The sequence below is a fragment of the Lonchura striata genome, chromosome 8 (genome assembly GCF_050655825.1).
Source record: "Lonchura striata isolate lonStrDom1 chromosome 8, ASM5065582v1, whole genome shotgun sequence".
NCBI lineage: Eukaryota > Metazoa > Chordata > Aves > Passeriformes > Estrildidae > Lonchura > Lonchura striata.
Window position 1 is genome coordinate 9,468,727 of NC_140710.1, and position 16,745 is coordinate 9,485,471.

At 38.0% G+C, this 16,745-nt stretch overlaps 1 protein-coding gene across 14 annotated transcripts in view; it reads right to left on the reverse strand.

Annotated features, from left to right (window-relative positions):
* The window catches only part of MAST2 (microtubule associated serine/threonine kinase 2), a 203,705-nt gene that overhangs the window by 136,676 nt on the left and 50,284 nt on the right, over positions 1 to 16,745 (reverse strand). For 2 of the 14 annotated variants that reach the window (XM_085585698.1, XM_085585693.1), the window contains exon 2: positions 1,311 to 2,146. The exons of 9 other annotated variants lie outside the window; for them this stretch is intronic. In XM_085585698.1, the coding sequence (XP_085441824.1) occupies positions 1,311 to 1,349 (39 nt within the window). In that variant the 5' untranslated portion in view covers positions 1,350 to 2,146. 3 more of the 14 variants (XM_085585691.1, XM_085585696.1, XM_085585695.1) reach the window with 3 other exon arrangements.

A 16,745-nucleotide genomic window follows, 5' to 3' on the forward strand; every position in this document is an offset into this window, starting at 1 on the left:
TAAAACAACCCTGAGAAATACTGGGTTGAGAATAGCAATAAATGGCTTGGAAAGAAATTTGATTATCTGTGGAGAGAAACAATCTTCTTGGTTATGAAACTCTAATTAGATACATTGAAAATAAATATCAATTTATTCAAAAATTCACCCCCAAATAATCTTACTTATTCCTATATACTCAGTTCTACAGAAAGTAAATACAGCTAATTTTATGATGAGGAAATGCACTATCCTAATTCACGGTCATCATGGTATATGCAGCACACTATGTCAAGCTATTTCAGTAATATTAATAAGCAATAAATAAATAAAAAATATGAGATGTAGAACATATTCACATAAGGCAACAATTACTTTGTAATTGCCTTAAAGCATCAGCAAGGCATGAATAGCAATATGTTAAAACAGCTCATTTATTTTCTTCAAAGGAAGTTAAACTATGGGACAGACATGGTTAATTTAATAGGCAGTGTTCATGGTCTATAAACAATTACTTATGCTAGCAAGTATGTAATAGGCTATATACCATCCTATTACAATGAAAACGGGAGGTGGAGGGGAAGAATATGTTGGTCTCAAGCACAAATCTATTCCCTGTCCATCTCACACAAGATTTTGGAGCTCACTCACTTCCAGCAGTTTTGTTCCATAAGCATCAGTTCAGTTATCACACCCCACTGACACAGATTTCTGTTTGTCAGACCAGTGCTACCTAGTCCAACTTCCACAGCACCAGTACAAAATAAAACTTCACTAGTATGTTTGAATTCAAAACAAATTAGAGTATTTATTTTAACCATGATAGTTGTTGAAAGTAAAATATAAATACTATTTGCATTGTTGAATTACATTCTGGTTTTGGATTACTGTGGCTACGAAGCAAGAAGAAGCATATGTCAAAAATAAATGAGAATATTCAATCTGCTCTGACATTTAATTTTTAATTAATGCTCAAGTAAAATGGCTACTCTAAGGCAAGTCTGACAAGTCACAGATTTGTGTATGTATCTGTAAAAGTGAAGTTCCAAAAATAAGGTAAGCCTCATAGTTTATACTTCACTTCTTACCACAGGAATAGTCACAAAACTATTGGATATAATCCAAGACATTAAAATATTATTTTATTACTGCATACAAAATCCTGCCTTTATTTTATAAAATATACACTAGATGAAAACAGGAAAACTCAAATTCTAGTATCACTGTTATGTTCTCAGTCCATCTGATTTACACCAAACAAGTGTCAGCATTTTTATGAGACTGTCAACATTACAAGCAGAAGAATAAATAAAGGCTGAAGTTACGCTTACCTGCAGCCCTCTTCTTCGAAGAATACTTGAATCATCCATATTTCCACTGCTGATCACTAAAGCTCACTTGCTTCTCACTAGCTTTGCTCTCTAACTGCTAAAGAAGTCCATTATTTTCCAACTTTTCTCCCCCTCCCACTTGCCCTCCGTCCACTTGCTAAAAATAGGACATGGTCTTTCACTTGCCTGTCAGGAAGAACTGCAGCCACGCTCTCTGACTATCTGTACGTAATTTTGCCTGCCTCTTTGTGGCAAATTTAGCAGGTCATATTAGAAAAAAATCTGTTCGACTTTCCTAAATCTTTTCAAGGTTGGATGTCTTACTCCCCTCATACACACAACTGTCTACATATATATAACAATAATAATCCACAACTCCACGTAAGGCCAAAGAGTGGAATTTAATTCAGATCCCATACACAGGCATTTTTGCTTTATTTCAATTGACTTGAGCTGTTATAAGGGATCAGAAAGCTAAAACAGCTGCCTTCATTTACTGTGTTGTAATAAGCTCACAAAATCCAGGTCACATTTCCCTTAAAAAACACACAGTCATGCTAACTAAAAAAGCAATGCTGTGGGCACACAGAATGATACACCGGCACCTAAAATACAGAAAAATCTCGCTAGGAAAACCATGGAAATTTTATTTTTCCCAATTTTGAAAAATTCCTTTACTCTTCTGCAAGACAAAGCAACTGTCAGATTCTTCAGATAGTGTCACACATTCTTTTGTTTCTGCTATCTCTGAGGCATGCTGGGCTCCTCCATGCAGCAGGCACGGCACATTCTTCAGCTCAGCGCTGAGATCTTGCGACTCTCATGTGCTGAAGGGTCTGGAACACATGTTGCAAGTTCTGAACATTTACGAATTCATTCATCTATTCATCACTGACAGAGCTGTCTGAAGTAGCCCTTCCCTCATCGTCATCCATAGCAAAAAGGCAGAGGGGGGAAAAAAAAGGAAAAAAGCAGACTTCAACTGAGGCTTTTTCAGTCTGTCCTGTTCTGCTTGCCAGCTACCTTCACACAGACAGCTCCAGCAAGGTCAGAAAGGGCTTTGCCCCTTTAGGTCCATTATGCCAATGCCATTTTAAAACATGAGCATACAGCATGTGTTGAAAAACAGAACAACAAAGCTTCTAGCTGTACCAAACACCATTTCAGTAAAACCAAAAATCTAGGTATGCCCATCCCAGTATCATTTAGATTACTGAGCATGTCAAGAAGCCTTTGTCCTACACATGCCCTTTCTAGATAAAAAAAGGAAAAAATAAAGTATTGCAAATATAATGAACAACCTATTGCCGCAACGACCTTCAATTTTTTTAGCAGAAAGCTAAAGCAACAGATTTCATCTCCTGATAAAAGCTTAGGAAGAGAGTCTATTTATAACTTCTGAACGTAACCACTGCATTTAAAAAGAACCTAACTTCCGACTCGGAAGGATTTCATGAGACACACGAATCACGCTCGGTCGAGAGCTGTGTTTATGAGGGGTTCAGCCCGGCATCCTCGGGCGCGGAACGGAGCAGCGAGCGGAGCCCGGCGCGGCGCTCCGGCCCCGCCGCCGGAGGAGCCTGGGGCCGGCACGGGGCCCGTGCGGCGGAGATTTACAGGAAATCTTCAGCTGATCTTCGTGCTAAGTGACCGAGTCACATCAGCTGAACACATCACTGTAAAGTCAGCTGAAAGCAGATACAACTCAGTCCCGGTCAGCAGGTTGTTTTCTGATCCTCTGCGGAGCGAGTGTGGTCTTTTATTGAGAGCAGCTAATAAATAAATCCTGCGGCTGCCGTGCCTCCCTCCCTCCATCCATCCATCTGCCGATTTACACACGCGAATGCCGAGCGAGGCTGCAGCGCCTTTGTGCCTCCGGAGAGGGCAGAGCTCATTTGCATGGAGCCTACTGTACCATATAAAAACCTGCGCTAGTGAAAACAACTCCATGAGCCACTTCATTTTAAAGGAACAGCATCTTCTTTTGCAAATGTGGCTGGGGAACGGCGAGCCAGCCACGAAACTCTGCGGGACAACTCAGGGATGTGTCAGCGGGGCGGAGAGCGACATAAAAATACTGATCACGCTCTGTTCAAAAGCACACAGGAGCGTAAAATGATCACAGGACTTTACTGTGATAATGTTCATGATGGATTTCAATATAATTTCTTGTATTCTGACATCAAATAAGTTTCCTCAGAAAAAAATACAAAATGCTAACTTCAGTTATCAGACATTAGTACCATACACATTCCATTTTTACCTAAGAAAATCTCATAGAAACAAACCATTTTGGTATGCATGCTTACATACATTACATGCACTTTGAAATTTATTTGAGTCTACAATACATTTTAGAAATATTTATATTAGACCATGCACTAACCAAGATCATTGATCTTACCTCTTCTAAGGCCACCAGCATTAAACAGCACATTCTGTGAGAGGAATCAAGGCATCTTAATAATCATGCAATACCATTCCCATTGTATTCTCCTCCTAAATCAACCACTAAATGAAAATGTTTCAGCCAGATAACAGTAGTACATAACCATAACTTATTTCCATAACATAACTGGAAGCGTTCTTATTGGCACACGATCCTTCCTGGATTATTTACCATAATATTCAGACATTGCCAATTCTCAATATGTCTTCACAAGTGACTTGTAATTGATTGAACCTGGCATGAGTCTTCAAATACCATGAGAATCATCTGTTCTCTTCCAAATTTCAAGCTTTCTTAGGGAGGATGCTTTCAAATTGGCTGCCTGCCACACTTACCCAGTTTCTGGGGTAGAGAAGCCAACTGGGGCTGCTGGGGAAAAAAACAGGCATGGCTTTTTCTCCAGCTTCCCTGTCCCTTCCCCTCTATTTAATGTTAAGACTCATCCACTCTGCTTTTTTTTCCTTCAGTACAATCTACCACAGAAAATCACTGATGAAAGAGGATTGGAGAAAATACTTAGACACAAACTGAAACAAGCAAAGCACAAATGAAATTCAAAAGCAACTCTCTGACATGGAAAATTTTTTCCTAAATACTACCTTTAGAAACTTAAATTTACCTGTCATTTCACCAAAAGATTACACCACCCTTAGACAGTGATTTTAACATCCTAAAAGGTCTGCAGGTAAGTCTCTAATTAGAGATGAGAAAGTATTTCTGTAAGATGTTACACTAAAGGATGTATTACTGAAAGATATTAAAGAAACCAAAGGACACAAAATGTAATTTTATGAATTACATAAACAGTTAATTCTAGAAAATAGTTCCCAGACAGTTTCCAGATGCAGGCAGTGCCAAGAAAGAGTCTAACAAAAAACCTGTTTATTGGGGGGGGGGGGGGGGGGGAGGTGTAGAATACCTATCTTAACATTCAACTTCACTAAAAATAATAGGAAAGGGGATTAAAAGAGGGAATTCGAAGTTGGTTCACCAGCAACTTTAGTAAGCTCATAACTCAGTTCTTCTTCCCTCCAGCAAATTTATAAATCTGAAGAAAATTTGCTTTGCTCTGCAGCAACAAGGAAAGAGAAAGGGTAGTGTAGCATTGGGATCTCCTGGACATAATCCAACCAATTAATTCCTGTTTAGGTGCAGCACTCTGAAAAAGCGCTGAGAAAGTTCTTCATTGAATCTTGATTTGAAGACATCTAGAAATGGAAAGAGCCATGAACTTCCAGTATCCTCCTGCAAGGATTAGCCTGGTAAATAGGGAAGGGCAGTTTATCAGCTTGCCAATACTGGGGTGAATTAAACGAGGATAAGAGCAATTTCCAAAGAAGCAAAAGGAGCTACTGTTTTACACAACAGTCACATTGGGTTATTTCTTGCTGTAAAAGGCTGGAGGGGAAAAGAATCACCATTATGGGCACAAGTGTTTGGACAAATGCATTGAAGAATCTGCCAAGAACTCTTAAAAGAGGGAAACACACTGAAGTTGACCCAGAGTCACAAACAGTTGCAAGTGTTCTGGGAAGAGACTCTGCCTTAGACACCTGCTGTCAGAGATAAGGCACTGGGCTCAGCCAGTGTTGCCATTCTTAGCTTTATTTAGGTAGAAAGTCCAAAGGTAGTGCTTGCTGAAGACAACAGTGTCTTGCATCCTAAAAGGCATCCAAACTCCAAAAAGGAACAAGGTGTAACAGTGAATTTGTAAGCTGAAAAGTAATTCTAAAAATAGTGTGTAGCTATGACAGTTCAAGGAAGCTCTGAACAGACCAAGAGAACTTATGCATCATAAATTAGTGGTATTCTCTCGATATATACCATTGATGACATCACCATGGAAAATCATGTCTGTGGCCTGTATTTTGAAATGAATATTGATAAAATGAAAGATCCGAAATAAATGTTTCCAGGGTAGAAAAACATCAGGGTTAAAAGACTTGAAGAACTTCATCTCCTTTAATTATCACAGGAAAGGCCACATGTATCATAAAATATCAAAGAATATTAAGAGGTCCTGGAATTTTACTTTTTACACACTAGACAGAAACCAACCCTACCTCTCAGAGGTCTCTAGGAAGGGTCTATGCTTGGATTCTGGTCAGCATTTTCTGTCCTTTGATAAGAAGAAATCTCTTCTCATTCATGCTGATTCAGACCCCATTCCACTGCCTGCTACCAAAATTTATCACTTCTCTGTCTTGTAGAAGAAAATAATCTGAGAGGTTAGAACATTTCCAAGGTGAAAATGACAGGAGTTTTCCATCTATTAACTTCAGCATCATCAAAACAACAATTCTTTCAGCTCTTCTGCAGCCCACAGGTTTTCAAATAGCACCAGTGTAAGATGACCAAGGACAGACCAATTTCACAGTCAGAAAAGCAATGACCACAGGAAGTCACTTAGAAGTTGTGCAATTCCTCTGTACAATACATTTTACTGAAACATAACTGGGAATTCCTGAATAAGCTATTATCCTATTACTCACATTTTCTGCTCACCAAAGCAACTGCAAAGGGGGATAAATAAGAAAGGAGTCTGTATCTACTATATCAGAGAGTGCATTTACATATGCACAAAGACATATCTGTGTAGAATCACGTGGTTCATCTCTGAGCTGTGCTCAGCTTGCATATTGTACTTTCTATGCTGAATATAAACTACCTATCTTAAATTTTAATTGGTATTTGCAGTGAATTTCAAGTATTACTCAACATCCTTGAAAAACCTAAAAATTAACTAAAATAGGGCAAATAATTTTGCTATGACTTCCTAGTCATTTCAGGTTCTTGGCATTGCATCCTGACATCTTTTGTGGTTTATACCGTTGCATCAGAACTGAAACCTACCATTAAGCAAAACCAATAAAGGTAATCTTGGCAATCAAATCATTACCTTGTGCATCAAAAATGTGTGTGCTGTCTAGAACAGCTTAAGTGAATCCAATAGCTGCACTCCTTAAATTCATAACTCCGGAGGTCTAAGTCCACTTTATATTGACTACTTAGGAACTTTTGATATTTCATAATTACTACAAAAACACCAGAAAGTCTCTCACACAACCAGGGCCCCATCACTGGAGACTGGATGTGAAGGATGTCAGCACTACACAAAAGGATGATCTTGTGATGAACACCAATTCACATTTTGCCACAAAAAGAGCGCTCCCATCCAAAAATCAGGCTAAAAAGGCCAACAGATTTTCAATTTTCTGCAGCAAGATGCAATGTTTTTAATTACATATTGTATTACCAAGGAATTTTTTTGAACCAATGCCCTGGATCTAAAGTACTGAGATTCAAAATTTACGTTTTTCATAACGTAAATTATGAATTTCATAATTCCTAATTCATTATAGTTTTTACTCTATTTAACCAAAACTAAAAGCAACAAGACATCAAGCTGTGGGAAACTTTAAAGCTATAACATTTCCTTACATAACATATTGTCTGGTGGGGAAAAAAAGATCATTTTCCAAAATTTTATAAGCTGACAACTTTTGTGACATCTTTTTTTAAGTCTTTGGTAGCATCTATCTGTGCAAAAAAAAATGAGCCAAATGTTTCGCTGTCAAACTGAAACTTAAGTGCTTGGGGCTTTTTTATTTATTTTGATCAACTGTGTTTATCTGGAGATTTAAAAATGTGTCTCTTCAAGATACACTGACAGGCTACTGAAACCAGGAAGGTTGATGAGGTAACTTGTTTAAAAAAAAAAAAAAAGAAAAAACCACAACTTGGCAGCCAACCTAAGGAAACTCGCCTGACAGCTTGTCTGAATTTCTTCTGGATGTCTTGCCTATTTACAAGATTCAGTTTGATAAAGTAAGACCTTTGGAGCAAAGCTGTGCATTAGCAATGAACTACAGCAGGAACTCATCCCGAGCAACCGCTTATGAGGCTTGGTCCCAGAAAAAGAAACACTGAAATAATGTCTAAAATCCTCCAGGTTTACAGAATACTCAGGCTTTCACAGCACATTTTCTGTTCCCAGTTTGTTAGGTTACTATTCCTGGGCCAGACTGCCCCATCCCCCACATCCAATGCCTTATGAAAGGCGGCACTCCCACTCATCTTCCATACAAATGTAAATTTGCTGCCAACAAGGCTGGAGCAGAGTTCATTCATCTACAGAACAACTGCTTCCATCCTGTAACAGAGAAGGGACATGCAGAAGAGACACCAGCTTCCAGGCAGAACCTTGGCTCAAGCTAACATCTTTGGAAAGGAATCTCCAATTAAATTTAATATTTATAGAAAATGTTGGATTCACTATGCAAATTCATATTCTGGAGCTGAACTGCCATTAGAACGGAATGGAAACCAGCCTCTCTCATGCTACCTTTCAAATACCATGCCATTTTTAAAAGAAACATGTTTTTGATAGGCAGAAAAACCTTTTTCAATATAGGCTGCAAACTTAAACCTGAAGAAAATATTATTTCTGTTTACTAAACGTTTACCATTACTTGATTTACCAAAATCAAGTTCCTCTTACTTTATTACAAGACAACTCTCATGCTTCAGATGTTAGGATATAAACTTCTGTAATTAATAACTCCAATCAGAATGGCAACAAACCCAAAGATCAAGGACTCAATACCAACTTGTGTGTTTCCCAAATGAAGCTATTGACATTTACTGAAATGTTTATGGAAACAAAGCCTGTAGTTTCAAGAATCCCACAGGAATGACATTATGAATCCAGTTCACCTAGAAGCTGTTCTGCCCTAGAAACTGGCTCTATAAAGCTACAAACTACAGATGCACCTCATATCTCATGCAAACACACGCTGATAAGTGCTCCCAAAATTTTACTGCACACAAAAGATTTCCTCCTGTATCCACACTCCTGACCAGCACTGTCCTTCCTGCAGCCTCACCACAGCAGCAGTGGTTTGCATATACACACTTCCCTTTTCTGTAAATTCCTCCCAAACTTCTGCTTCCAATTCTTACTTCATCAATAAAACCACATTTAACTTTGAAGTACAAGATAGACAACTTTTGTAGAATGATGGCACATTTCAATTAAAGAGTTTTAAGGACAACAAATTGCAGAGGTATGAGACCAAACCAAACTGTATGTAGGGTATTTGTCATTTTGGACACTCAATTCTTCAAAACAAACACTTGATGTCTCATGAGACAAGGAACCTCTTCTATTATACTGGTAAAATAGTTACAGATAATGATTCACACTGTCATTAGGAAAATGCCATAAAACTCAAAAACTGCTTTTTTCTTCAATTATTCAGCTCAGAACAGAGTCTACAGAACTGAATATATGTTTCCAACTTAATCCACATACAATTCATTTCAATATACCATGAACTCTACCTTGGTTTCCAGCTGACATTAAAGTGCTTAAACAAGACTCCAAAGGTTGTACCATTTTGCTGGCTTAAGACCAACATGATATACATTCAAACACTGCCTTTGAAATAAATACTTGAAGATAAGCCAAAACATTTGGAATTAGAGGGCTTTATTCTCTCCTACTCTCCTTGTTGATACCTGACAAAGCTTACATCGATATCTAGGGAGACATCTCACAGCAGTTTTTCACTGATAGATTCTGACAGGTTTTTATTCTTCCGTTTCTGGTCTCAGACAAAACTTTGCTATTGATTTCTCACAATTTTGTCATCTCCTTAAAGTGCTGGACAAGTTAAAAGCTTTTTTATAGATATCCTTTTTTTCTGACATTTATCCACTAAACTTGAACAAAAAAATTGAAAGAAAGGTAAAAATAATTAATTCAGGATTTCAAAGATTTACGGTACAATGGTAATTTTTTTTTTCAAATCTCCCTTTTCTCCAGGATCTGCATCAGACCTATCATTTTTATGAATTCTTCTTGTTATTTTTTTTTTTCATTTGAAAGCTATTTTTCATTTTAAAAAGTGTAGAGACATAATAGTAATTTGGCAATCTCTTGAACTTTTTTTGGTGTTTTTAATAGAACCATTTACATTCAGTTAGGAGAGAAGAAACAAAAGACAGTAAAACTGTAGACTTAAAAGACTCAAAGGATATTTCTCAGAGGAAAAGTGTGACAATAATTATTTTAAAAGGCATATGAAAACATGTCTCCTTCCATAAAAGTAGCAGGTAAAAAATGATTGGATTTCAAATTAATGGTCAAATATATATGTTTTGCATTTCTTGATACGGTTACACTTTACTCCAAATTAAATTCAAACACAAAATTCTTATGTGTGACACAACAACATGTCCAGAAGCAAATGTTTCAGAAAAACAAATGTACTCCACTGCAGCAGCAGTATCTTTACAATATATGTTCTTTAGAGCATTCAGACATACTACTGAGTTACTAATGAAACATTGACCAAAACAGTTGAAATCTTTTGTTCTTTGTTAAAAAAAAAACAAATCTGAGCTCACCAGTAAAAACTGAAATGTTATTTTCATGCATCATTTGAATTGTCACCTGGGCTTTTTGTCTCTAGAACTGACAGAGAATATCAATGTGTTAATTGAAACAAGCAGTACATAATCCACAGGACATCTTTAGCATATGTTTCCTTCCAAGGCTGACAAGAGCTTTCTTGGATTTTTCAGCACCAGAGTCTGACGTTTCCATATTCAAGCTAAAAATACGAACAAAAATCTTACACATTTACATAAATATGTATTTTCCCAGCAGTATCTTTCCACAGGAATCAGACACGCTGTATCAGTTTTGAGACCTTGAAAAGTAAAATGTAAGTGTGGTAACATTGGCATGAAAGTGTTGAAAACCCCATCCTTAAAGCTATATTTCTCTTCAAAATTCAAAAGGCCCAGAAAAATAAATCCAATCAGAAACCCAGCTCCATGATAGAACATTCTTACTGATGAAGGAGAATGAGATAGTAGATGTAACAAGGCAAAGCTCAATACTCAAAGCTATCATAATTTAAAATTAGACATAATTATCCTTAACAAAACCATGCACTGTGGAAAGGGGCTTTGGAACAGCTGCTCCTCTTCAATTTAAATGCTCATTTGTTTTACATTGACCTAGAAATCAGTATCCTCCTAACCAAAAGCCAATTAGATAATAGTCTGTCTTTCAAGCTTGTAGAATACTAATTTTTGTAATGTTGTTAGTAGTGAAAAGCTAAGAAATAAACTGCAGATGATGCCACAAGTATGCTCAGCTCCAATATGCACAACCAAAACGTGAGGGTTCCCTTCCCTCCTTTCTGGAAGGGCAGATTTACAGTCAAGGGAAGACATCCATCACTTCCTTGTGCTGACCCTGCAGTGCAGTCCCAGCTTGGGACCACCACAGGACACTGCAAAGGCAACCCCATGGAAAGATCTTCAGTTTGCTGGAGTAGCATCCCACCACTCCTCCCACAGCAAAAGCAACATGCCAAACTGACAACAGGGAAGCATTTCAAAAGCTGCCCTTCCAACCTTGCCCAGAGTTAGGTCGTGAATATCGATGTTTTTGGAAAAAGAAGGATGCCAGATTCTTTCATTACTGCAATATAAACAAGCTGCTCCTTGAGCAACAAGGGCTAAAGATGCCCAATTTTCTTACAGACTTGAGTTTGGCTTTTTGTCTCTTGCTCCCTCCCTCCCATCGCCCTGACAGAGGTAACTCTGACACTCCTAGTTTACTTCCACCCAACTGGAGACAGCACCTCCCCCAGTTAATCCAGCACTGTCATATTTGAGTGTCAACCAGTGCTGCCAAACCAGAATAAACAACAAACTGACTGTCACTGAGAGAATGTGAGGGGGTGTCTCCTACTTGCTTCCAATTCTTATAGTATTGCAATTATAGTTATTTTTGACATTTCTTATTCTTTTCAAGCCTGGATGAAATTGGCCAGTGGCTTGGAAGTTACCAGAAAGAAGGGACAATTGGATAAACTTTGACTCCCTACTACTGCTCAGTGTTTTTGGCAGTCAGGATCATTTATACCATTACTTTCAATTTTGGTTAAAGCCAATGCCAAAAATATATATTCATCTACAGAGCTATTCCTGCTCTAAAGAGACAAAATGATCATGAATGCCAGTTTGATTACACTTAAATACAGAATCATATAATTTCTTGGTCTTCTGAGACTTGGCAGCATCCCTAGAGAAAATTCTTTCCATGAAAGAAGGAGAGCCTTTTCTAAATGCATCCACAAAATAAGCTTCTCAGAAGGCTGGTATCACAGTGAGGCTAACAAAATCCAGCAAGAAACCAATTAACACAGGAAACTACATTAGAAAATAGAGAATTCAATTCTACCAAACCATTAGGTCTTCCTAGAAGAAAGAAGCACTGACAATCATCAGTTGCGATTCACAGTTCCATGCTGTTGTTAGTGCAAAAGATGGATGTTTCAATATCGAAAGGAGCCTTCCAAAACTGCTGAAGTTGTAAAGTAAACAAGCCTATATTGACAGAATGATTTCATAGCAGAACACAAATCTCTACAGCCAAGGTGGAATTCAATGCAAGGAGAAGCTTTTTCCAGAATAGTTAATGAAGCTGAAGAAACCCTGTCTCCTTAGGTTTCCTTCCAAAGTCACTGAAGTAGAAAGCAACTAAATGCAAGTGTGAGCTGCAATGGACAACAAAAGACAAACATGAAAACAGCAGCAGCAATCTAAATATACCTCAGAGTTATCAGACATCAGTATTATCAGTTGATTGTAGTTGATTTGCTCTGTCCTGTGCTCCTGAATTTCCCACGCTAGCAGCTCCCTTTCCTTCTCAGAACTGCCTTCAAAGCTGCTTTTGCAACAGGAAGCAGAGGAAAAGCCAAAGTCCATTCCTACCCAGCCAAACAAGTAAGCAGATTATCGAGGAGGTTTCAGAGCAGCTAGGACAATGTCCAAGGCAAAATAATTATTTCAGTCCTGTATCAGCTTTTCCAAAGAACAAGTAGAAGCATCATAGCATTAGTTATTGAGATTTTCATCAGAAAAAAAAAAAAAGGTTGCAAATAAATCACTGTGGCTTCTGAGAAGAGTTTTAGGTGCTTTCAGATGGGAGAGGTAAAGGTTGGGCTGTTTAAATTACTGTCTCTGCTGATCAAGTAAACATGCAAACATCAGTCTCTGAATTGTTCAGAGCTTACAGCTTGACTGAAAACTGCATTTCTAAAGGAAATGCATCTCTATGAAACAGCAAAACTTTCTGGGTTAAGAACCTGCCAATCAATTGAAATTTTACAAGTAGCTGTCAGAAGAATTGTTAGGGAATATGACCTTTCTATGTCAAAAGAACAGCCATGCATGTAGCATTAGATATGAGGAGGAAATTATTCACTATGAGGGTGGGGAGGTGCTGGCACAGGTTGCTCTGAGAAGCTGTGGATGCCACATCTCTGGAAGTGTTCAAGCCAAGGCTGGATGAAGCCTTGAGCAACCTGGTCTAGTGGAAGGTGTTCCTGACCATGGCAGGGGGTTGGAACAAAATGTTCTTTAAGGTTCCTTCCAACACAAACCATTCTATGATTCTATTATTTGAATGGCTGGCCTAAAAATAAAGCCACTGATGACAAATGTATTCTAACAGAGTATGAACAGTGAGGTCAGCACTGTCAGGGTGATCTCAATGACTTGCTCTGTGCACGTACTGTGTTAATGCAACCAAATGGTAAATTACACTCATAGGAATTAGAATTTGGGCACCTAAAGCATGAAGGGAACATGTGTAATTCTAACTCCATTAATCTCTCATGGATCCATTTTTTCAAATACTGGTACTCAATTTGCCATTTTCCAGTCCTCAGACTATTTTAAGCAGTTTGCTATACAGCACAAAGTAGTTCACACATTTCATCTTTGAATCATTTTAAAGCTGTGTCATTATCTCCTTTTACTCACTGAATTAACAACCTGCTTTGGCCTGTTCCTTACCATCACACTTTCCTTTTAACCATTCTTAATTCTTATTCATAGGTAGGATAGGGGAACACTGCATTCCTCTGCCTTGAAGGAATGATCCTTAATTCAGTTCTGTGAAGACCATAAAGATGAAGGTCTCTTCACTGATATTTCTTGTTCTTCACGCTTCTCTTTCTAAATCAGTTCAGCCTTTTGAAACTCAAAGAAGGTTGTTTTTTTTACTGGTTTTAGCTTTGCATACCTCTATTTCTATTTCAGCTTTTAGGGTGGTTTTTTTGACTTACCTTTTGAACCAGAACTGAGCAGTGCTAAGGACACAAACAGCTCCTCCTCCTATGGGATCCTTGCTGGAGCTTGATCTGCCTTAGGAAACCATCACTGAACATGTAAAGTCTGCTCTCATCATGTCCCAGCATAACATGTGCCCAGTCTACACAGATGAAGTGAATTCTCCCATTAACATTTTGTTCCAGGGTGTCCAATCCTCCTCAGTACACTGCAGTCAACAGTGGGTATTACCCCTGCCATGCAGTGGGTAATACAGGCCCCACAATTAATACATCTTAATTAGACCCAAGCTTTCAGGCTTGTGCTTTGCCTGTTTCAAAAGGGAACAGCAAGTAGGGTCTTTAAACATGCAGCACCACCCAGCCACAATCCCAGCCACCATAACCTTTCCCATGCAGTTTGAGGACAGGATATTGGACACAGAACTGCATGTAAATGAAACAGGCAGTCCTCAGCACAGTCATGACAGAATTTGAGTATTTTATGGGATTAATTATCTGTAAAACATACAGTACTGTAGTAATTACACTTATTGGCAGTGAACATTATTATATGCTTTCCACGACTCTGAACTGGGGATTCAACACAGAACAGAAACTTATAACACAAAGCATAAGCTCAATAATGTAGCTTAGGTGAAATGGAGTTAAATCAACTTTATCCTTTTTACATAACACAAAATGGAGTTCAAAAAACCTTTCATGGCTTGCTACAGAATGTGAAATAGTGATTAGCCACTTCTGACATCCAAACTAGTGGGGAAGTTTCCTGATGTGCAAGGAAAAATGGAGCTGACCATTACGAACAGTTGTCCATGACTATTCTCAGATGGAGGTTGCACTCAATGGAGGCAAAGCTTGATGATAAAATTCTTGTTGATAATAGGACAAAAAGAAAGCCAACAGCAGATGGAAGGGCATGCATCATTAATGTACTCCACTGAAGAAGCTAAGCACCATCATACCTTTCCCCTGGAATTATTGCAATTTACAGTAAGCCGGGGGAAGAGCAGTTCATAGTTTGATTATGGAAAAATAGAGAAATTCAGCAATTAGAACTGTAAGGGACATCTATCACTTCATTGTAGACCCAAGTTTAATGGCCAAGCACCCTTAAATGGTTTTTAATCCATTCTTGACACTTTTCTGGGGAAGTTGATACCACAGATTTGTCTGACAATAAACCACACAGAACAGGGTCTCCCAAGGGTTTCAACAACTCTCATTTATACAAACATTTGCAGTCATTTTCTTTTCAAATCTCATATACAGATACGTATGTGTGTGTGTGTGTGTGTATATATATGTATATATATAAACCAATTTCTAAATCACCTTTTTTATAAAAAAATAAGAAGATAAGCAAGCCATTCCATTTATTAAAGTGCTTTCCTAGAATTAAGTCGGTACATAAATCAACTGGTTTGTTTGTAGGTATTACCTGATATTCATACATGTTCGTATAAGCTGTAAGAAGGTCTGATTTTCTTTTTACTCTGCCTTGTATAATTAAACTATTTCTCAGTCAGCAACATTTTTAAACACAATATGTAAATTATATTGAAAAAGTAAACATGTCAGCAGGCCAGTAATCATATAGAAAACAAACTATGTCACTGTCTAAAGTACCACGTTAAACAGCTGCCTCTTTAATCAGGATTGATGCTGATACCTGATCAATATAATCTGGCAATGCTGACATAGCTCTTTTCCTCTCGATTCAGAGAGTTCTGCATGTTTGCCATATTACATGTTCTTCCTCTTTCCTTTCAAATACCTAATCACTTCTCTTGCCAAACTTCCCTTTCATTACCCTATTTCATTCTAATAAGATTCAAGAATTAACTTTGATAAGAAATTTATGCATTTGAAATTGTAACACTCTACATTTTAATTTATTTTAAAAGAAAATATTTGATAAATTAATTTTAAGGCAAAACATCAGAACCTTACCTAAACCCAAATAGTTACTGATAGATTTAATAACACCCACAAACTTGACTTTTTCATTGCATATTGTCATTTGAACCGACTCAAAGAGCTTGAGGATCAAAAGCCCATGACTCAGAACACTGTTCATTTAGCAAGGAGATACTAAAGATATAAAGGTAGTATATAAAGGTAGTACCAGAACTAGTAACTGTATAGTAGAAAAGGGCAGTGCAAATTTTGAGCAGCTGTAAAGTGGCAATACAACTCTACAGTGTTCACACTTCCCAGACCAGGAGCCCACAGCCCAAAGAAGTGACAGTGGAGAGGGACTAAGGAGGTCACAGCAGAAGTATATGTGTGCATAAAGCAGCCCAAATTCACAATTAGCCAGAATTTTCTGGCTATCATCAAGAAATAACAACTGAATTTTACTGTGAGGAGGTTTTTTCTGGGGGTAGGGAGAGCCATGGAAAAAAATAAACATTTCTGGGAGAAAACAGGAAGGAAAGAAGATCTAAGGAACATTGAAGAGCTAGGAGAGGTCTTAAAAGGATCTAGCTCAGAGTGGAGGCAGCCCAGTGTGCAAACTGCTCTAACCCAGCTCAGCAGCACTGATGAAATGCAAGCAGGAATGAACACTCTGACCTTTGTCTCCAAGCCCTGGGTTCCTGACACTGTGATAAGTACTGCATGTATTTTCCTTGACAACAGCTCATCCATTAAATTATTTCAATTACTTCAATATTTAGAAAATTTGAGATGCAGATTTGCCAGAAGTACCTCTGCAGGCTTAACTACCTGAAACAAAAACATCTTTGTGTGAGAGAGTCAGTGCATGCACTGTAACTTTGTGCAAACAATTCACAGCAGAATACTCTGCGGTAAAGGTATGCAAAT